We start from the raw sequence: 22,599 nt of genomic DNA, 5'->3' as shown, positions 1-22,599 counted from the left end.
TGCCTGTGTCCTCAGACCAGCATTCACTCCCTTTCCTGTAGGTTGGTTCCAGCTGCTCAGGTGATAAGGGTTTGTCCTCCATAGACCAAGACGGTGTTCCTGACCCAGCCTCAGAAGCACCTGTTGGGGTCTGGGACCTCTGCAGGGGGATGATGGCACTGAGCCACTCATCCTCTCTGACTGATGCTCCTGGTAGGATGAGTGGCTGGGGACAGGACTTGGGAAGTGGGCATCAGGGGCTGGGTCAGGGCTCAGCATGTGCTCAGGGTCAACTTGGTCTGGGGCAGGGGTGAGGGGGGTTAGGGCTTAGCCCTCAGCGGGGGTTGGCACTCAGCCTCAGGTAGGTCAGGGTTAGCTGGAGTTGACCTCTGTGAGCAGGTAACTGGTTCAGAAAGGGGAGAGGTGAGGCTTCCAGGGTAGACATTAACTGTTCGGGGAGAGCCTCCACCCCCTGCCTTGAAGTGAGCGGCTTCATTGCAGGGGCCTCCTCCCTGGAAGACAAGCATTGGAAGCTGCAGCTTAGGTGGAGGAGGGAAAACCCATCTGTACTCCCATGGGGCCTCTTTGGCCCCACTGGGGAGGATGCACACATCTCTGGAGATGGCTGTGCCGGGGCCAGGCATGTGCAGCCAGGCAGCTTTCAGTCTAGGGGCTTCCTCCATAGCCAGAGCCTTCCAGCTCACACAGCCTCCATCTTACACTTCCACAGCACCTCCTCCCCTGCCGAGGAGCACCCGATCCTCAAAGTTCATGTTAGGGGCCGGCAGCAGGGAATTGTTACCCTCATGTTGCAGACAGAGAAACTGAGGTCCAGAGAAGGAAAATAGCATCACCTAAGATGACCCAGCAGTCAGTGGCTGAGCAAAACCCTGAGCTAGGGTGCCCAGACTTCCCAGCTGGGACCCCTCTGGGCTGGCCGGGAGTGTGGAGGGGTGGCTCATCCTTGTGGTTGGGGAGGAGGTGGTGGTGGGTAGGAAGTTCCCAGGATCTGTGAGCTGTGCTGCTAGTGGGGTGCCAGTGTGGTAGGGAGTACTTCTGGGACTGGGCAGGGCTCTGGGGGTGGCATAGCATCTTAGTATCACGAGAGACCCTATGGAGTGTGATCAGCTCAGTCCACCACATTCTGTGGACCACCAAGTGGCCAGCACCACATTGATCCCTAGGACTGCAGATGTGAAGAAGAAAGGGATGCTGCCTGCAAAGGGCTCCCTGCAGGTGTCTCTGTCTAGCGTTTCTTTGGGTGTTTCCCAGGGCTGTAGCCCAGCCAGCCCTGCACACAACAGCTGCGGAAGCATTTCTGGAGTTTGGGCCTCATAGAAACCGTGTGCTGGATCCCTGGCTGACAGATGTGAGTGCCGAGACATGGAAATGGCTGTGACCTTCCTGCGGACACACAGTGAAGCTGTGGCGGAGCCAGTCCTGGAGGCCAAGGCTCTCTGACGGGCAGACGTGGGGGTGGGTCGTGCACCTGTGATAAGGTCTCCCACTTTCTGAGTCAGGCTGCTCTGCTCTCCCGACCCAACACCCTTGCCTGAGCTTTTAGTCTCTTTTGGATCCAACTCAGAGTTTATCGCATCAGCCAGTCTAGGTTCATCTCTTTTGCCTGACTTAATTTATTTTCCCTTTTCCCTAATTGTGACTTTTCAGAGATTCTGACATCTTTCTGTCTCCCGCCCCATCTCTGGCTTTCCTGCACTATTTGTTCTTTTTCTTTTCCATGAGTCCTTTTGTGCAGAGCCATTGAAGGTTTGGGGAAAGACTTTTCCTTAGACTCGTCTCCTTCAAGAGCCCTCCAGGGTCAGTCCTCCCCCAAGCTGCTCCTTGATCTGTCCTCCCCGACCCCCATCAGTGCCACACAACTTCACCAGGTGCAGAGTTTCCCAGGAACTTGTCACTAAATGGTCTTTGGAATACTTTCAAAAAAAACCTGAAAAAAATCGGAGGAGTCTGTGTTTACCATAGAAACATCTAGGGTCCAAGAGGGACAGGAACAATCTTGAAGCTAAAGAAAGCAGGACTGCAGAGGAGAACTTCAGAATTTGGGGTGAAGGTTTAAGCTTGGCATGTAGGAAGCAACAGCTGAAGTTGGGGGGGTCTCCTGAACCCTGATTTCTGTGGTTTACCCAAGCCAAGGTTGAGGGGTCACTGGCCATAGGAGAGAATAACCAATTATTATTAGAGACAGAGTCTTGCTCTCTTTCCCAGGCTGAAGTGCAGTGGCGTGATCTCGGCTCACTGCAACCTCTGCCTCCTGGGTTCAAGTGATTCTCCTGCCTCAGCCTCCCAAGTAGCTGGGACTACAGGCACCTGCCACCACACCTGGCTAATTTTTTGTATTTTAGTAGAGACGGGGTCTCACCATGTTGCCCAGGCTGGTCTCAAACTCCTGAACTCAGGCAATCCACCTGCCTCGGCCTCCCAAAGTGTTGGGATTACAGGCGTGAGCCACTGCGCCCAGCCTGAGACTAACCAACTTTTCAGCTAGGGCAAGGTACATAATAAATTTGAAGAATAGAATAGGTACCATTTCTGTATACCCAGTTAAGCTCCTCTAATTATTGAGAAAAACATACTTATTTGAGTCTGTCTCTTTGTATGTGTGTGAATAGACCTTTGACATTCATTGAGGAATCATGAAGAAACTTCTCAGGTAGATGAATACCTCCTAACAGTGCTTCTCAAGCTTTGGCATGCATGTGGATCTCCCAGGGATCTAGTTAAAATGCAGATTCTGACCACAGGTCTGAGGTGGCACGTAGGATTCTGCATTTCTAAGAAGCTCTCAGGTGGTGTTGGTGTTGATGGTCTAGGGGTGGCAGTCTGAGTAGCAAAGCATCAAACCAAACCTCAGCATTCCTCTTCTGGAAAAGGGGATCTGTAGTTCCCACCTCACAGTGTAGTGTGAATTGAATGGTGCTGTTTATTGAATGGGAACCCCAAATCCATTATGCACAGATGTGGGGGGGACCTGGGTTTGCCCCATCTTGGAGGTGTGTGACACAAATTCTGGCCTCAGCGAAATGACACATCACCACCTGTCAGGTACCTTCAGGCTTACTCTTAAAGAACTGGAATCACACAAGGCAGATCCTGAATGCTAAGGGTGTGGTCTCTGTAGCTGTCCTCATTTGCATGAGGTCCAATCTGATTTATTAATTCATTGACCAGCACCAGGAGCCTCAGAGCCATGTGGTACCTGAGGAGAGTTAGCAAAGTAGCAACCCTTCTGCAATCTGAGAAGATGATACAGCTCATCATCTATCCTGACACATCTGTGAGAGAAGGAGAAAGTGTTCATGGCTTGTGTCAGCCCAAGTCCAAGCAGGACCATGGTAGACTGGAGACAGAGAGTCAGCCTGAGACCTCCCTGAGGAGACAGAAGTCCTGGGTCCACCCAGGAGAGCGTAGAGCGAGATTGCAGCCTGGGCCCCCCTCCTTGAAGTGGTTTGTTTCTGAAAGCCATGGGGCCGTGCCCAAAGGCACTCCTCTCAGTCTTCAGCCCCTGCCCGTTGAACTTTTATCAAGAAGTCCAGCCCAGCACTGTCCCTGAGAACTCCCTGCAGTGATGGGAATGTCCTATATCTGTGCTGTCCGATATGAAAACCACTAGCTCCATGTGGCTGTTGAGCCCTTAAAATGTGACCAGAACAACTGAGGATGTGGGTTTTTAATTTGATTAATTTAAATTCAAATAGCCACATATGGGTAGTGGCTGTCATATTGGAATAGTTTAGGTCTGGATGAATTAACAATCCATTCAATCTGACTTACCTCTGTCCCCTGTGTATGTGCTGATTCTGAGTTGCTGGGGTCTCAGAGGGAGGAAGCTATGGACCAGAGGAGAGGGAGAGGGTAGAGGGGAAAGACCAGTGGATGGACACCCAAGTTGACCTTCACAGCCAAGCCCAGAACTGGCCTGATGAGAGGCTCAGGTTGCCTGTGCTAGACAGTGCAGAAGGTCCGCAATGTGAGCTTCCAACTCTCATCTTGTTGAGTGGGACCTCGACGAGGCTGGGCTCTTAAGCTTGGAGCCAACTCTGGAGGCAGCCCTAACTCCCTGTGTGAGACCTAGCCCAGGCCACCTTCCAGATACACACCCTCTAAGCCCACCCACCTATCAGTGGTCCCAGTGTGAGTGTGAATGCGTGTGTGTGTGTGCGGCCATGCACACTCATGTCCACATATAGGCGTGCATTTCTCTGTCCAGAGTTGCCCATGTCTTGGCCCTTGGCTCCCTCATTCTCCTCCATGTGACTGCCCTGGCCCTGTCTCCATACCCTCTTCTTTTCTGCCTAACCTGTAAACTGAGTTTCTTCGCTGCCTGGTGCCCCCCAGCTGACAGAAGTGCTAATCTTGTCACACCCAGCAGCTGCGTGCAGAAATGCTACTGCAAGCCACAGCGGGCTCAGCAGCACTCTTGCAAGATGTCAGAACTGTCCACCATTACTCTGTAAGTGTGCGTGGCCGACGCTGTGGCCGGGAATCCTGGAGGGGTGGGGGACGCATGCTGCCACTGCCGCTGCTGGAGGAGAGTGGAGAGCCAGCCTGTGCCTCCCAGGCCCAACCCATTCCCGGCTGTTGCATGTTGGTGTCTGTGTGTCTTGTGAGTTCTCTGCAGCCTCATGGTCATGGGGTGGGTGTGCAGGGCATGGGGATGGACCTACGGCCATTGTGAGTGCTTCCTGAGGAGGCAGCACCCCCGTGTTCTCTGCCGCTGCTGCCTGGTGTGTGGCCTTCCTCAGTCCCCACCTTCTCTGAGCTTCAGTGTTTTCAACTGCAAAATTATTTCCAAGAGTCTTAGAGCCTCAGTTCATATAGACCTTCCCCTGCACAGGGCAGGGAACTCCACTCCAGTGTCCATAGCACTTTGTGTGTGAGTCAGCATTAACTCACTCAATCCCCACAATTCGATGAGCTGGGTCCTTGTGTCATCACCATTTTACAGATGAGAAAACTGAAGTGCTGAGGGATTAAGTCACTCACTCAAGGACCGCTAATTGGCAGAGGGAGGATTTGAACCCAGAGAATCCTAAGCATTTTGCCCTAAGGAGTCTCTGGCTGGAATATCAGACTCAATTTGGACATGCCTTTTACTCAGGGTGCCATTGTCCCCCTGGGCAGCCCACTGTAATTTGGGCATCTCTGATGCCCTTCTTGGTATTTTAGGATTCTTCTGCCCATTGCTGGCTCCTCAGGGCAGGAGGACAGAGGCTTAGTCCTCATGTCATTATGGGTAGTGGCTCACATCATATGTTTCTGTCCCAAGACCTCGGTTAGCTTAGAAGCACAGTCCCAGAACGCTGGGCTCTAGAGACCCCTTATCTGTCCCTATTGCCTCATTTGCCAAAGTGGCCACTGGGATGCCCTGGCTCCTCAGCAGAAGTCCCTGACTGTTCTGGGGCTGTGTAGGGCTGACGGGGAGGGAAGGTGTTGCCCTTGGACTGTGCTGTGGAATGCCCTCACTACTATCACTGCACCACCTTGTGGCTGGGAAAGGCCTGAAGCGTCACTGTTTCTCACACTCTGAATCCATCCCATGTAATGCCACCATGGAAGCTGGAGAGATTTGACTTCTTGGTTTCCAGGGCCCTTTTCAGACTACAGGGACAGGTACTTGGAAATGGTCCCACCTGTGGGGATGGAGGCCAGGAGGAGGAAGGCAGGGGCCACAGGCATGTTCTGGGGCCAGCTTCCTTTCCTGAACTCCTTCAATAGACATCTTTTTAAAAGTAGCCCCTATAGGTAGGGCCACCGAGGAGTCCCCAAGACATCCATGTCCCTGTGTTTCTGGCCATTTTCCTCTGCATTTTTGACTTTCATTCCTTCTACAAGCACCCCCTGTTGCCTTCTGGTGCCAGGTATGGATAACCAGAGATGAACAAGACCCGAGCGCCCAAGAGATAATTGTTTTGAGGATGCTGAGGCTCTCATTCTAGGCCTGTGTGCCACATGGATTTCTTCATGGAACAGGCATTTTCCCAGTGTCAGCTCCCTGCCCCAGATAAATGAGGCACCACTCCCACCTTCAGGGAGTCACAGTCAAAGACAGACAGATAAGAGGAAGGCTGGAAGGATGGACTGGTCAGGATCGCATCCGGGCTCAGCAGGGACCTGCTCGGATCCTGTTGGCCCTTGTTTATGAGCAGGGTGGGAAGGGGTGGGCACCCACACTCACTGTCCTCTTCCTTTCCTGGCTGAGCTTCCTCTGCCTGAAGATCTCCTCAGGCTGCTCCTCCTCCCACTGTGTCTCCTCCTTCCTTCCTTCTCCTCTCTTAGTGTAAGCTACGAAGTCAAGGGCCTCATACAGACCCCGAGTTCGGCTTCTCTAGAGATCTGGAGCTCCCATGTTCAATAGAACATTCTCTCCCAGAAAGGCTGGATGAGGGAGAGAGGGACACGTAGTATATTTGCCCCAAATCAAATGACTGCCTCATGCCTGCTGTCCACCCCGGGGGACTTAGCTCTGCCGGGAGCTGGGGAGGCTGATTCTCTGGAGGAGCCGGGCCGGATGCAGATGTGGGGGAGGCCGCATCTGCAGGGCAGAGCTGGACTCTCTGGTTAGACCCACAGGGAGCCAGGGTGCCCACTCTGGGGGAACCCTTGGGAGCACCCCCATAGAGCAGGACCCACAAGTGCACATGGTCCCAGTGTCCTAGCTGTGGGCTTCTGTGGCCCTGTGCCTTCAGAACGGAGCCCCACCCTGCTGTCAGCCTAGGGCCAGAGGCAGGCAGGGGAACCCCGGGAGAGCTGCCTCAGGAAGCACTGCAGTCCTCCAGCCCTTCCTTCCCTGCCTGGCCCACTTCAGAGCATTCTCCTCCACCTTTGACTCAGTTTCCCAGCAGCAGGTTCCTCCTGCCCAGTTGGAGATTGCCGATGCCCAGGGTCAGTAAGGTCCTCCTAGAATCCCTCCCGAGTTTCTTCCTCTGTGGTCCCCTCACTGAGCCTTCCCTCCCTCCCTGTCATCAGCACCTCCCCATCACTTGGTGAGTGTCCGGGCTAGCCCCAGACTCTGAAAAGCCAACTGTCTCTGTGGCCTTTCGAGAACTGCTTCTTTCAGGCACAAAGAGCTTTCTTCCGGAACAGGAGAGCGGCTGCTCTGCCTGAGGACCCAGCATTTCCCTCAAGCTTCTCAGTCTGATCCCTGTGTTTTGCCCTGACTTTGCTTTTCCCGAGGGTTTTGCACGTCACCCAAGGGGTCCCTGTAAATCGTGTGCACATTTTTAGTGGCTCTACAGGCTGCTGACTGGGTGCCCTGCAGACTGGGGATGTCTCCCCACAATGTCCCAGAGAGTCCTGGCAGCCCAGGCCACTTGCACTGGGAGAGAATGCTGAGGGGTCTGTGGACACGGGCCCCAGCTCGGAGGGAGAATAAGGGACTGGGGCTGAGTTCTCTGTCCTCTGTGGGTCTGGCCCTGAGCCCTGGAAGACCCCAGCACAGATGTTTTGCTTTCTCCCGACAGGCGGCTGGCCCGGTCCACCCTGCTGCTCATCCCACTATTCGGAATCCACTACACAGTATTCGCCTTCTCCCCAGAGAACGTCAGCAAAAGGGAAAGACTCGTGTTTGAGCTGGGACTGGGCTCCTTCCAGGTAGGTGTGGCGCGTGGGGAGGGCAGAACTCACTGGGAGCCAGTTGCTCACCGGCAGGTGGTGCTGGAGGCTCTTTAACCTAGACTGTGAAATGAGTACTAGAGTAGAGGTGATGAGGGAGCCCTGTCTGCTGTCTACCCTCAGGGCTCCTGTAAGAAGACACACTGGTGTCTGCCCATCACTGCATCTGAGTATCCTGAACCAGCTGCCCCCACTCCTGACCCTCACCCTGGGTGACCTGAGATGGCACCTCCCAGCAGCCTGGGGTGCAGGGTGGAGTGTCCTCAAGAACCCAGTGTGTCCACATCCTGACTTCAGCTTTCTAGGCCATGTACCCCTTGAGTTCTGTCTTACCCACCTATAGGTCCCCAGTACAGGGCCTGGCCGCAGAGAGCCCAGTGAGCTGCACAAGTGCATGAGCAAACAGGCATGAGTGAGTGAGGGGATGAGAGGGTGAACAGAATGCTGCCTCTGTGCCTGGAGGAAGGACTGGATGGACTGGAAATGAGTAAGGGGCTAGGTGAATCACGGTGAGGAAATGAGCAGGCGGGAGCAGCAGTGGGCGGATGTAGGCAGGGGCAGCTCTGGAGTATCTGGGGATAGAGTGCCTCTCCCTAAGCCAGCTGTTTGAATTAGGATTTGATCTTAATGGTCAGAAAATTAATCTCCAGATCGGACTTGATCTCCTCCACCATTTTAATTCAAGGCCATTTAACCTGGCCCAGGTTCTTAGTCTGGTGAGACTGGCCATGGGTCTCATCTGAGACTGGCCTCATGGGCTCATAGACAAAGCCCTGGCCCAGGAGTCAGAGCCCAGGGCTCCTGTCTCTGTGCTCGCTGACCAGTTCTGGGGTCCTTGAGCTATCATTCTTCCAACACCTTCAAGCAACAGCACAGGGCACAGAGATTGCAAGGAACTAATTTGCAGCAGTCAAGAAAATGCTCCTGCTTTTTCAGTGTAAGTTTAAAGAATATATAGAGAACAGCTAAGTGCATACGCTGTGCCAAGTACTCACTCTGCATGGTGTTCCGCATTGCTGTGTATGACAGTATCTGGCCCAGGGAGGGCAGATTGGGGAGATGGCCCAGGGAGGGCCGATGGTGGACAAGGATGGCACCGGTCTGTTCTGTCCTGGAGGGGTCCTACCCTCAGAAGCCTGCAGGCTGGTTAGGAGCCAAGAGAAATTCTAGGGCATTCAGGGAAGGCTTCTTATAGGAAGTGGGGTAAAGCTGGCCTTTGGGAATGGGAAGGATTTGAACAAGGGAATGTGAGATCCAAAGCTAGAATCTGTGGGATAGGACTTGCCCACTAGCCACGTGGCCTCATGGGTGTGCCCATCTTGGTAGAGTAGAACTGTCCCATCTTATCCCAGATCCCTGGGCAGGTGCCCCTCTCCACATCATGGTGTATTTCTGCTTCCTAGAGTCACCCCTCCATGCCCCACACAGCATTTCAGAAGGCCCTTTGCTAGCATCCTCAGGCTTTACCTTCTCTGTTCCCAGGGCTTTGTGGTGGCTGTTCTCTACTGTTTTCTGAATGGCGAGGTAAGACCTTGGCCCTCTGGCTTCTTGGCAGTGGAAGTGGGGCTTTCTGGGAAGCAGACAGGGGAGCCACCTGTCGGCCACATGGGACTGACTCCCCAGAGAGGACTCTGCCAGGTTCCCAGAGCTGAGAGGAGGGGCTGGTCACACAGCTTCTGACATTGTGTGGTGCCAGGACCTCCTGATACCCACACCCTGTGCTGGAATCTGTCCCACTTTGCTAGCCGTGCAGCCAAGGCCCCACCTGAAGAGCAAAGCTCCTGGTAAAAGTGTCAGCTCTGCTGTGTGCAGATCTCCCTGGGAGGGTCCTCTCCATAAGACACTCCATGGTGAGGAAGAATTGACAATGAGGAAGCCTGGGGCACAGGACATAGGACCTACAGGCCATGAGGCTGTGCTCGGCACAGCTGCTGAGCCAGGAACTGCCCAGCACTCAGGGCTGCCCCTAATTGGCCAGACAGCCTGGCCCAAACTGTCCCCTGATAAAAGGGAGACTGAGAATTTGGAAGAGACCCCAGGGAGAGACCTGGAACCTTCTAGTAATACTCCCATTGCCAGAGATGTGGTTCGGGCGCTCCCTCTGTACCCTGTTGGGGTGAAACTCTTGAGCACAACCCGAAACAGAGGTGCTGGGGCAGCAGTGGGGACTGAATGGCTAGGATGGATTTGAGAGTAGGCGGGAGTCTTTGCACCAGTGCTTGGGTCTTAGCTGCATCACCTTGGCAGGCTCCTCCCTCTTTTGCATCTGAGCAACAAAGAGATTGGGCTCTGTGATCACCCAGACAACCTACAGAAGGATCAGATTAGGACAGACAAGGAGAGCCAGAAAGGGCCCTGCAGGTAGTGGCCAGGAGAGCTTAGAAGTGGGCATGTATGTAGCTTGTTCTGAGCTTGCAGTGGAAGTAGGAGCTGGAACTGGAGAGGGTGTCTGTAGGCGCTGCTTCCAGTTGTGCAGTCTGTGCACTGCACAAAGGTGCTTGACTGAAAAGGCACATGGAGGTTGAGACCCAGCATGGCCCCCACTCACCATGCTAAGAGCTACATGGGTGTGTGTTTTCCCAGAGGGGCACATTATTTAATGGTTCTCAACCCTGACTGCCCATTGGAGTCACCTGGGAAGCTTTAAACAATATGATGTCTGGGTCTTGTGCAGAGCTTTGGATGTAATTGTTCTGGGGTATGACCTGGGCACCTGGAATTTTTAAAGCCTCCCAGGTGATTCTAATGTGTAGCCCTCTTACTGGTCAGCCAAGGGTGGGGATCCTTTCCTGATCCACCTGCCCTGTGGGGCTGCTTGTTAAAGATTTCTTGAAGGACCTGATGGACTAGTCTCTGCCTGGCCTGAAAACAACAGGAAGCTGTTAGAGGGCCTTGCTCAGAAAGTGGCAGGGGAAGGGCCTGCTCGGGTCAGCTCCTCAGAGGCGCCCCTGCCTACAGCTGCTAAAAGCCCCCACTGGAGACCTTAAAGGCCGCAGGCTGCAACTGGGGAGGGAGAAGGGTGCTGAGGGTGGCAGTGCCAGTCTGGGAAGGGCCCCAGGCCAGACGGCCTGGAGGCTGGAGAGGATGTCCACCTGGAAGTGATGTCCAATTTGCTCCCTGCAGGTACAAGCGGAGATCAAGCGAAAATGGCGAAGCTGGAAGGTGAACCGTTACTTTGCTGTGGACTTCAAGCACCGACACCCATCTCTGGCCAGCAGTGGGGTGAACGGGGGCACCCAGCTCTCCATCCTGAGCAAGAGCAGCTCCCAAATCCGCATGTCTGGCCTCCCTGCTGACAATCTGGCCACCTGAGCCGTGCTCCCCTCCTCTTCCTCTCCTCCATCCACAGGCTGGGACTGCAGGCAGGCGCCAGCCCACGCATGTTCGTGCCTCTTCCCTCCCCTTGGGCAGGCCCTGGGCCGGAAGCTTGGCTCCTGAGGGGGGAGAAGGCGGCAGGGCACAGACTGGGATTGTCCCCTCCTTGTTTTGGTACTGGTCCCACTCACTGTGGTCCCCTGACCCCAGACATGTAAATACTCCTCAAATTTGGAAAAGTTGTCCCATCCCTTCCCCCTTTGCCCCAGTGTCCCCACTCACTTCCAGTCAGGTCTCAGCTCCACCCCACTGTGTCTTGGTCAGCCTCAGTGATGGCCTGACCCCAGCTGTGAGGCCTTGTGAGCTAAGGCTGAAGAGACCTTGCCTGTGGGAGCTGGGGTGGTACCTGCCCCAACAGCGCCCCATCATCTGGTTTTGGGTGTGACCCCTCAAGTGTGCATGCCACCGTGGGGCTCTTCTCAGTCCTGGACCCAAGTCCCTGAGGCCTAGCAGAGGGCCAGCTCAGGTGGCCAGAACACCCCTTGGTGCAGGCCTGCTGGCACTTGCCTGGCATCTTGTTGTCTGGGTGCTCAGCTCCTGGGTCCCAGGGCAGTGGGACAGCTCCAAGGCTTTTCTCATCAGAGGCTTTAGTTTGGGTGGAGAGTATGCAGGTCAGGGAAGGTTCTGGTGCTTTTCATTTGATCCAAAAGGAGCTGAGAGCCAGAAATGTGGCTGTGATTGGGAAAGAGATGGAGTTTGGGAGGCCCATGGAAGAAAACCTTTGCCATCTCCATTGTTTTACCCCTAGCTTAAGATGGACAGGGTTCTTCTGGTCACCTCCCTTCCACCTCTTCCACTCTCATGGATGCCTTCCAGAAGATGTCTCCAACCATGCCTACCACAGAGAGCCCTTAAGCCGTCCCCTCCCCATTTCCCCTAAGTCAAAGCCATGACTAGGATGTACCAGCCGCCTGCCTGTGATGTTGGCGAATCCTGAAGCACCTACACCCGAGTCTGGGGCCCAGGGCTCCTCAACACCCACCCCCATGGATGATGAGGAGCCCCAGACACCAGCTCCTCGGGCCTGGACTCAACTATTGAAATCTCTGAGACCTTTGCAAAGATGTCCCTTATATGCCCTTGACCTTGACTCACCATGGGCTGCTGGGGTGTCGGGAGCAGAAGCCACACCCACCATGCCCAGGAACAGAAGTGGCTGCTGATGGGGCGGCTGCTCCCCACCACCCGCCCTGGCTCCCCAGCTGCAGGTTGCACACCCTCAGCCTGAGAATGTACAATAGGGTGGTGCCCAGCTGGGGAGGCAGAGGAAAAGTGCTAGAGTACGTGGTCCCTGTGTGGCCTAGCTCATTCCATGTCAGCATTTGGTATTACTCCTGTCCAAGTTCTGTTTGTGGACTTGTTTCATGATGATGTTCTGGAATGCTTGGGGACTTTGGATGGAGGAGGATGTTGCTCCATTTTATAAAGAGGAAGGGGCCTGGGAGACTTGGGAAAATGTTTCTGTAGAGGCTTTCAGAGTGGCTGGAAAAGGCTCTTGCTGCTGTAATTTAGAGAGGAGCTCTGTGTCCTTGGCCAGTCAAGTAAGTCCCTGGGTCTTTGGCAAAACCAGAGGAAGAAAGGAGCTACCTGCCCTTTCCTGGGCATGCTTGGCGACTCAGATTGATCATGGAGTGTGCAGTGGTCCTTCTGCACATGACCTCATGATCCCCTCCACCTGCACTGACGCAAGGGTCCTGTGGCCATCTTGCACTTTCGGTACTGCTAGGGGGTCTGGGCTGCTTGGAAGGAGCCTGGGGTTCAGGGAACTAGACTCTATCCCAGCTGGGTTCAGACTGCTGTGACTGGACATGATGCTCCCTGTCTGGGCTCCAGTTTTCCCATTTGTGAGACGAGGCAACTTCTGATGCTTCTCTAAGCCCTGTACTTAAGTGATTTTTCCAGTTCAAAGCCAAGGCAGGCAAAAGGGCATGCATCATTGTGCCTCATATCAGGTTTTGATGAGTGTGTGTGTGTGTGTCTGTGTGTCTGTGTGTAGAAGGATGGAGACAGGATGCTGTTTATTTTCCATTTCCTGGAAATGGACCCTCTGTCCCTTCCATTTGGACACCATAGTGGAAGCTGATGGCCTGGAAGGAAGGATTAGGTCATGGATATTTGAACAGGTGCCTTGGGCATGATATATAGATGCAGCCATATATACCTTGCTGGGGTGGGGTGCCACTTCCAGTGGCCACCTCCAGATCCAAGGAGCAGCTCCATGGGGATGGACCCCATTCATTCATCATCACTCCCAACAGCAGGTCTGTTTCATTGTGGAAGAAGAAACTTTGGCATTATGCAGACATCATCACAAAACAGTAAAAAGAAAATCAATCCTGAACCCCATGCAGTCTGCTGCTTCCTGAGCCTGGCCCTGTGTCCTCATAGAGGTTCCGGGTTCTTATTGGTTGGTTGGTTTTTCTGTCTGAATGAATTTTTGCCAATCTTGTAAGCAGATAAACCTGATTTATTCTCAATGTTCCAGGAGGTTCTGGCCTTCAAGATCACAGGCAATAGGGGGACAGCGTAAGGTCTGTGTAAAACCCTTCCCTCTCTGACCCTCTGTTTTCAAATCTGTAAAATGGGCAGCAAGACTAGATGATTTGTATGTAGCCCAACGCATCTCTGGAACTCTGTCTAAACACCAGCCATCTACTTGGAATGGGCCCCAGGACTGTGGTATTTGCCTGGCCAGGAAAGGATAAGAAATACTGTCATGTGAAGACAGCTTGAGAGGCTTGGGAAAAGTGGGGCTGGGGAGGAGCAGGCTTGTCAGACTCCACCCCTGTTGATGATCATTCCTGGAAAGGGGGTTCTTGTTCTATGCAATCCTAAAGGAGAAAACTCACCCATGGGAGGCTGAATTATCCTTGGGATGAAGAAATCGCTCTTTCCCTGTCACAACTGTCCAACCAGGGAGCAGGGAGGCAGTGTCAGGGAGGGACACTTATCCTGGGGGAAATGGGATTCCAAGTCAAGGATGCTGAGGCTGTCGGGGAGCCAGAGAGGGGGGTCCCAGTGCAGGATGTGGGTGGCTCTGTGGTTCAGTGGCTCTGTGGTGGTCCCTAGCACTGCAGACTTCATGACTCCCCACTTAAGTCCAAGCCACATTCTCTGTCCCAGTGTGTAGCTCTGTCACCCTGCTTGACACATCCAGTGGCCTACAGTGACTCCTCTCTAACCCCACCCCCTCCAAGCTGGGTTCTTTGTGGAACAGGGCCAGGGAGCTAGAGCCAAGCCTGAGGTTTGAGAAACACCTGCATCTATAATCCCCGCCAAGGATGCCCAGTCACCTCTCTCATCTGACCCTCACTCTTCATGGAAGGGAAAGCTCAAAGGGACTCTTTTATTTTGAGTAGTCCCTTGCCCTCTTCATGGCCACTTCAAAGTGAAGCCAGCAAGTATTGATACTTTATCATTTAGTATTATCATAAAGTATTAATAGTTTATCATAAAGTCCTCCTTGAGCCCAGGGACCATGGAAGTCAGCTAGAAGAGCCCTGAGCAAGGAGCAGGGACTTGGGCTTCTCCAAGCTTTGCTCCTGGCTTGTTTGACCTTGACTCATTCTCCATATGTCTCTGAGGAGGCTCACAAAATACTAAAGCTGGGAGGAAACTTGGAGATCTATAGGTCAAACCTCCCCATTGGGCTGATGAGAAAATACATGTGAGCCTAGCATGGTACCTGCCACCATGGTGGGATCCAGTATATTTTATAAATCTGAATGAGTTAATGGCTCACCAGTTTGTGCACAGCCCTGCACATGAACAGAATGTGACACTCAAGGCTTCCATGCAGTACGCATGTAACCTTGCACAGGAGAGGGGCTCTGGTGACCGATGGTTTTCCAGGACTCTATTGCAGGAGAAGCAATGGAGTCAGTGTGGTGTGGGGAGACCTGCTTTTTAACCTGGACTTAGCGACCTGCTCTGTGATCCTTCTTTGGGCCTCGGCCTCCTAATCTGAGTAATGGGGAGAACTTCATTGGCATTGTTAGTCCCACAGGCCAAGGATAAGGTTGAAATGAGATGGCTTGTGTGTGAAAAGATTTTGGAAACTACACAGATGTGGGCTTGTTCTTGGGATGAAAACTGCTGGAAGGGACTCCTTGCTGTTTATCTACTGCTTTGAGCTCTCCTGAGTTAACCTTTGCCCCATTTGTAAAACCACCAGCATCAGGAGTAAGGGGGAGGCCAGAAGGCTCAGATGGACGCAGAATTCTAGCTTTATCTGCATCAGCTGATTCAGTTTTCTGTTGGGATCAGAGAGAGGATACTTCCATATGGGTGAGAGCAGCCATGCCCTTGGGAGTCAACTTCAAGGATCTGGGACATTTTGGTGTGCCCATTCCTTATTTTCCTGAACTCACCGTCTTGGGATATTTCTGTACTTGGCCATGTGTGTCTTGTCTTATGTCTGTCTTCTGTAGCTTTGCCTCTGTCAGGGCTGGAGTGGTGCAGCCCCTGGCATCTCAGACATGGTTCCTGCCTCACTCGTGGGAGCTGGACCAGCCTGGGTTTCATCTCCCACAATAAAGATAAGCCCCACAGACCTTACTGCTACCGCTGCTGCCATTAATGCTGTGCTCATAATCTTGTCCAGGATTTTAAGAATGTCAGACTACTGTAGATGACTCAATAAATGTTTTGCCATTTTTCCTGGTGGCTGTAACTTGGCATAAGTGGAGGGAAGGGAGGAGAGGAGGGGGAAGGGGAGAGGACTACCCCCAAAATTTGATCATCCCAGAGTAATCCAGTGTATACAAGGCCCAGTGGCCTTTAAGATTCCAAAGGAGAAATATGAGAGTGGGCCTGAGTGAGCCTAGGATGGAACTCGAAAAGTAAATTAGAAGTCTTGGCCTTAAAGGATCTCCAGGGGTCATGGAAACTGAGTGAAATCATGACCTTCCTACTGTACCTTGGGAGTACCTACCAGATATCCCAAAACCTTGACTGCAGAGAGCATTTCATCCCAGGTAACTACAGGTATATCCTTGGCTTCCAGGATCCCATCCCCTAAAATACTTCTGGATATTCTGAACCATCAGTCCCAGCCAAACCAGATAACCAATTCAAGGTAACCCTCATTTCCTCGAGGTTCTGTTGATTGTCACAATCCCAGTGTCCATTTTCATATTGGTCATAATGTTCAGTTGCTAGTAAAAGAAGATAATTTTGGCTAGGTCAGAAAAGGAATTTACGAAAAAGATGTTGAGCTCGTCATAGATTTCTCTTAAGGCTGGAGAAACTAGAAAAGGTATCTGCACCCATATCATACCGCATGACTGATGACGAAACTGCTGCCACTGTTGCTGCTGCCACCCCAGTGATGTCTCTTCCATGCCAGGGACATGGCTTTGCAATTATTGCCACCTCTGAAAGCAGAGAGCTTTGCTGCTATTCTCACCATCAAATCAGATTTCACTTTCAGCCCTCTTCCTCAAGTTGCCCACTTCCGAATCAAAGTTTCATGTAACACCATTGGATTGGCTGTGTCCTTGCTACAAGGAAGACTGGAAATTGGACTTCTCTGGATTCTACATGGAGGTCAGGGTCACAAGCCTGAAGATTTTCTAAACACAATAAAATCCTGGGAATACTAAATGCCCACTACAACAACAGGCCTGAGGTCTACAGCAAATGCAGGGCCAGCTTCCTCTAGCAATCAGGTGGGCCACTGTGAAGAAGTCAAGTCAATCAAAAGATGGATTTTAGCCCAATAGTGTGCTAGCCCTGCAATCAGCTAGGTCTGTATAGATCACTCACCAGATGCCCCCCAGGTGTTCATGGGGGTGTTCCCAAGCTGGGACACTGGTTGGTTCTGCTTCCAGAGGCTGTGCCTGCTCCGCTTTCTCCAGACTCATCTCTTCTTTTAGTTCTAAAGGAGATGACCAGGCTATGTTATATGACCCACTTAGCAGATATTTTGAGTTGCTTCCAAAATGGAACCTATGCTCACAGGCTGAAAATTAGTCTCCTTGTGTGTCAGCCTCTGCTGGCTGCTCCTAAGTAAGACTTCCCTAGTGTTCAGAAAAAATATTACTTTCACTGATGTGACCATAATGAATTGAGCTCCCATATGTTTTGTTCTTTGAAGGTGGTCATGTCCAAAAAGCAAAGGTAAGGGCCAAAATTTAGTTGAAAGGCTTGAATTTCACATTAAGCTTGAATTTCTTGGCAACAGTGAAGATCATCAAACTCCTGAGTCCATGTGAGCATTTATCAAATTCTGTTTCCTCTGTCCACTTCCCAACATTGATAGACTAAGCCCTCATTTCTCACAAGCCCCTCAAAAAATGCCTTGAATCTTGGCTGTTCCTCACGATGTTCTCTGTTTTTACTGGTACTGTGTATAATTCCTCTTGGGAACCCAGTGGTTCTTAGACATTATCCTGCATCAGAGTCACCTGAGGGACTGTTAAAACACAGACTATGGGACCCACCCCCAGAATTTCTGATGCAGCAGGTCTGAAGTAGGGCTGGACCATTTGCATTTGTAAAAGGTTCTCAGCTGTGGCTGTTCTCCTGGTCTTGAGACAGCACTTTGAGATCCACTGTTCTACAGGTTCTAACTGAGGACACTGGAAGGGCAATATAGTCCCTGTTTGTGAACCATGGACCTGGACAATGATTACCTTTCCAGGAGGCAGAGCACAAGCATAGACATTTGCAACAGGAGCTTTAATTTCCTTTTCCTCTCAGGCAAGTGTCTTAGAACAGAAAGCAAAAGTTCCAAGAGGAAATGAGCCTGCAGATATCCATTCAGTCTCAATCAGTGTAAGTATTAGACCATCTCTGAATCAACTAGTATCAAGTTCAGTGGGATATGACAGCAAAATCTCCAATAAAAAGTGGCTTAAAGCAGACAGAAGTTTGCTTCTCTCATATGAAGTCCAGAGGTAGACAGTCCAGAACCGGTGTTGTGGCTTTGTGGTCTCTCTGAGGACTCAAGCTTCTATCTCTTTGCTCCTCCATCTTTGGCAGGTGAGTTCTAGTCTTGAGGGCACCCTAAGCTCCAGGGCCCCTGGAGCTCTGGGTGTCACTGGACTTAGAAGCAAATGGGAGAAGGCAAAAGAACTCTTCCCCTTCTTCAGTCATCTTCTTTTAAGAGGCCTATATCTGCTTACATCTCATTATCCAATGTGTAGTCACATGGCCACACCTCACTGCAAGCAGGTAATGCAGTGCAACCTTAATAACATTGGAAGGAAAGAAGGGATATTGACCGGCAAAAAGTAGTTTGTGTCATAATCTCAAATCTCCAAATCTTTCAGCAGTCCTTAGTGGTGAGTTGGGTTCATCCAACACCTGTGGAAAACTAGAGTCATATGGCTGTATGTTTGTCCTATTTTACTATATTGGGAACGAACTCGGGAATACAGTCTCCAGCCTGGACCACAAAGCCCCCTTATCAGAAGTGGGCAGCTGTGTCTTCCCATACATTGAAACCTAGTCTAGTTTCAAGGGGTGAGAGCATGCCTGCATAATTTCTGGTAGTCTCTCTCTTATGGCTGCAGTTCTTGAGTGGATTCTGTGCCTTGGTGGTTTCTACATCAAGTAGTCTCTTTTTAATTTGGGGGATCCTCAGAGTAGTGATGGGGGTGTTGGGAGGGATGAAGGTCTTGTAATATCTGACTGTCAGTTGCCTTCAAATGAACTCATGTAGATGCTCTGAGCCTCCCAGTGTTGTTACATTGTGCCCTTGTGGATAGCCCATTGCGGTAGTTATTCTGGTGTGAACATGGAAATTCCCTCTGCCACTGTCCTGGATTCAAGGTTGTAAATTCTGTGGGTGAAACCCAGTAACCAAGAGCTCTTCCATATGCTCTTTCTAGGTCAGAGAGGCAGTCCTTAGCAGATGGCAGAACTGTACAAAGACATCATGTGTATCCATTCCAATTCATACAGGCTCTCAGCTGAATGGGGACTTTGCCGTGATATCTCAGCTTCAGTCAGCAAATCTTCCATCAATGCAATAGAGAGGGCCCTTGTTCTGACCCTCAGGGCCCTCTCGGGACCACCCCTCTCAGTCACCCTCTTTCTCTCTTCCCTTTCAGAAGGCCCCCACTTGCACTGTATTGTATTCTAGGTTCTTCTCCCTCACCCCAGGTCCCTCCTCCCCTCTGCCCCTGATGTAAACTCAGGCATGGCTTGGGGCGAGTTCTCCTTGAGCTTACACTCTTGGTGCCCTTATATTTTGGGTGTCCCCAGTACTTGAGAGTCATCTGTAGTGTTCTCCTTAACCCTCTTGAGACACTTTTTCCATGGACAAAAGCATCCATTCCTATGACATTAAGCCTAACTTCCATTAATAAACTCAACTATTCACCACCAGGAGCGGCTTTGGCTTGGGCAGTAAGTACCATGGAGAGAGCCAAGTGAACCTTGGGTCCAGCACCACAGAGAGTTCCAAGACTGTACCTACTTGGCAGTCTGTCTGGTCTATTTTTATCTGATATGAACAAAGGCAGATTTAGGTTTTATGAAACTGGAAACTCATATAATTTAGTGAGTCCTCTTTAATACAAAATGAAAAATTTTTAATTAAAGTTAGGTATAAAAATAAGGGATTTTTTGAATGAGAAAAGTTGACAACTATCATAAACATTATGAAATCCAGAAAAACAACATCATCTTTGTATTAATTACTCTCTGATGGTTTTTGCCTACTTGTTTTGGTTGCATACTCTTTGATAATCTCTTTATTAGATGACAACATTTATATCATTTTCTATTTATAAAATTTAAATGTAATTTAGTCACATAGTTAATAAAAATGTTTGTTTTATTATTGAACATTTGGACTCAGCACCAATGAAAACAGAATCCTCCAATTACAGTTTTACAGATATGATGACTGGAAGATTGTTTTCACAGACTAGCACCTGGCTCCATACACATCCAACTTTGTTTCTCCAGCACTGTGCACATTGCCAGGCACTGTAGGACATTTTAATATGATGATATGATATGATCTCTGGCCCTCTCTCTGCCTTTGTACATAATGCTGAGTGAACAACAGGAGTATTCCTGGAAGGACATTATAATATCACTGTATAATGAAGCAATGGCACACACTCATGTGAAACCCACTGAACCAAACTGAGTGTCTGTCTAACTTAACCTCCCCTTCATTGGATCCCCAAAGTGTTCCTGGCAGTTGAGTGCTACCAAGCATGTAAGAAGGTGTGGTAGAGGAGATGTTAGGGTGGAGAGATGCTGCAGGCTTATCCAATTTGGGGCAAATAATTTACTTTTCCAAATTTTCCAAAAACATAAGATCTTGTGAACACACTTCTGAGATCCAAGTGAGAGACAGGGGCTTGGAAAGTGCTGGATATAATCCATGTTTATCTATTTGTCATCACAGGAAGATATTTTTCAGTTTTACAAGACTTAAGCCTGTAATGCAGAGAACCAGAGATTTCTGAGGTCCCTGTTTTCAAATGATATCATGTGCTCTCTGGAGCATTCAGGTCACTCTTTAGATGGGTGGCTGTTACCCCTCCATTCAAGAATCTCTTACTGGGACCTGACTATGTGGTAGAGGCACTGAGGGCACAGTTTGGCATCAATAATGAACCAGAAACAGTTTGTCCTCACAGTCAGGTGGAGAAGACTAAAATAAATCAACCAGGAATGGTGTGTGATAAGGTATAATTAAGGTATTAAGGGGTCTGTGGGTTAATAAATATTTGTAATTGCTGCTTCAGCCTCCGTTGCCCTGAGCTCCCTCCAATAATTCCCTGATTTTGTTTTATGGAAACTGCCCACTTCATGATCAAACACAAGGTTTGGGTGCCTACACTCCTAGCCTCTGGGGTGGGCCCAGATAAACAAGCCAGGCCACATGGCCCTTATCACTCATTCCTCTGGCTATAGTGACTATCTCTGGGACAGGCACACAGGTCATGTGAGGAGTCTATTTCTAGGGTTTCTGGGAAAGAGGGATTCAGGGATTCCTCTTTTGTGAGGAAGCTTATTGGAGAGACACCCTCTTGTCCCCTGGAAAGCATGACATGAGAATGTGAGGCTGGCAGGTGCTACAGTCATTTGCAATTATGAGAGAAACAACTGGAGCTGTTCAGAGAACATGGTAGGGATCTTCAAGATGAATCAGACAACAGGGGAGGTGGAGGGAAAGGAAATGGGGTCTTTGGCATTATCATTGGAACCACTTGATCAGGCCTCACCTGAAGGCTGCTGATTTACTCATGGACTTTCCTAGGGACTGATGGGTAGGAGGGTTATTTGAATGGGCAAGATATAGAAAAGGCATCCTTTTATCATGAATTTTTAAAATAAATGCACTAAAGTGCAGACACCAATGCAACAAATTCTGTGTCCACCCCAGAACTAACAGTATGCTATTATGCTTGATTCAAATATTTTAATTTTTTATGAAAGAACACATGACAGATGGAATTTGGTCTCCACTGTGGCATTTCTCAGTTTGATTTCCCTCCCTCTCCCCTTCCAGAGGCAGCCACTAATAAGAACTTAGTATGTATCCATACCATTTATGTTTTTGTACTTATACTAAATATCCATCAACATTATTTAGTATGTGTGACTGTGTGCTTTTAAGTTCCATCAATGGCATCACACTAGATCTATCATTCTGCCTTTGTTTCCCAAGTAATTCTATTTGCTACTTATTTATTCATACTTGTACATTTACATCTAGATGATTCCCTTTTAATTGTATAATATTACATCATAGAAACATGCCAGGCATAGTCATTGTCCTCCCTGTGGAAACGTATGTAGTTTCCATTTTGAACTTATTCCAAACAATGTCTTATGAAGATCTGGTTCTTACATGTGCAGGAGTTTCTCTAGACTTAGAATTGAAAGAGTTGGATCCAAGGGTGTGAAATTTTCAACAATTCTCAGAGAAGAAGGAAGGAGAGGTGGATAGCATTTTGTTTTTACTACTAAGGGATGCCTCATTGTGTTTCTATTAATGCTTATCTTTTTTGCCTTAAATTCCATTTTGTTTGATAGTAATATAGTTGCAACAATTTTCTGGTTAATATACATATGGTGTTATCTACTTCTACCCATTCACGTGCAATTTTTTGCCTCTTTATTTTTTTAACTGTACAATGACATGCAGAAGTTTATTCAGTTTATACAAGTAATTTCTCAGATTTATAAAGTAAAAAGCTAGACTTTCAGAGGAAAATTCCTTACATTGGTATCAACATATCTTCTAGCCCCATAAATAATCTGCAATCACTTGATAGAAAAAATTTCCACAACCACATAGGTCACGCAGACTTTTAAAATGCTATTGTATTCAGTTTGTTTCAAACTGAGCAAAACAATGCAATTTTTACTTCTTTACACATTTCAAAATTGTACTTATATTAATGTTCCTTCTCATTTCAACTCATCGCATTACCAATAAAACAGGAGTGAGATAAGAGGGGAGAAGATCCTTGAGTGCTTCTAATTTTCCTTGAAATAAACTAATAATTCATTAAAATTTTAAATAAGTCATTATAAGGATAATAAAAGCCTCAAAGACTTTTTAAAATAAAATTATACAGTAAATAAGTAAATAAGCATTCAAATGTTAGTAACCTAACAGGCCCTAACACAGCTTTC

At 49.7% G+C, this 22,599-nt stretch overlaps 1 protein-coding gene across 9 annotated transcripts in view; it reads left to right on the top strand.

The window, feature by feature from the left end:
• ADCYAP1R1 (ADCYAP receptor type I) overlaps nt 1–15,649 on the top strand; it is a 63,105-nt gene extending 47,456 nt beyond the window's left edge. For 2 of the 9 annotated variants that reach the window (XM_017876429.1, XM_017876436.1), the window contains exons 13-16: nt 4,367–4,450; nt 7,461–7,590; nt 9,094–9,135; nt 10,735–15,645. In XM_017876429.1, the coding sequence (XP_017731918.1) occupies nt 4,367–4,450; nt 7,461–7,590; nt 9,094–9,135; nt 10,735–10,923 (445 nt within the window). In that variant the 3' untranslated portion in view covers nt 10,924–15,645. Of the gene's footprint in view, nt 1–4,366; nt 4,451–7,460; nt 7,591–9,093; nt 9,136–10,734 lie in introns of all 9 variants that reach the window. The other 7 variants (XM_017876432.1, XM_017876431.1, XM_017876428.1 and 4 more) reach the window with 6 other exon arrangements.
• The last annotated feature ends 6,950 nt before the right edge of the window (nt 15,650–22,599 follow it).

The sequence above is a fragment of the Rhinopithecus bieti genome, unplaced genomic scaffold (genome assembly GCF_001698545.2).
Source record: "Rhinopithecus bieti isolate Rb0 unplaced genomic scaffold, ASM169854v2 scaffold_10015, whole genome shotgun sequence".
Classification (NCBI taxonomy): domain Eukaryota; kingdom Metazoa; phylum Chordata; class Mammalia; order Primates; family Cercopithecidae; genus Rhinopithecus; species Rhinopithecus bieti.
The sequence above is the reverse complement of the archived record's forward strand: the minus strand, read 5'-3'. Positions and strand labels throughout refer to the sequence as shown.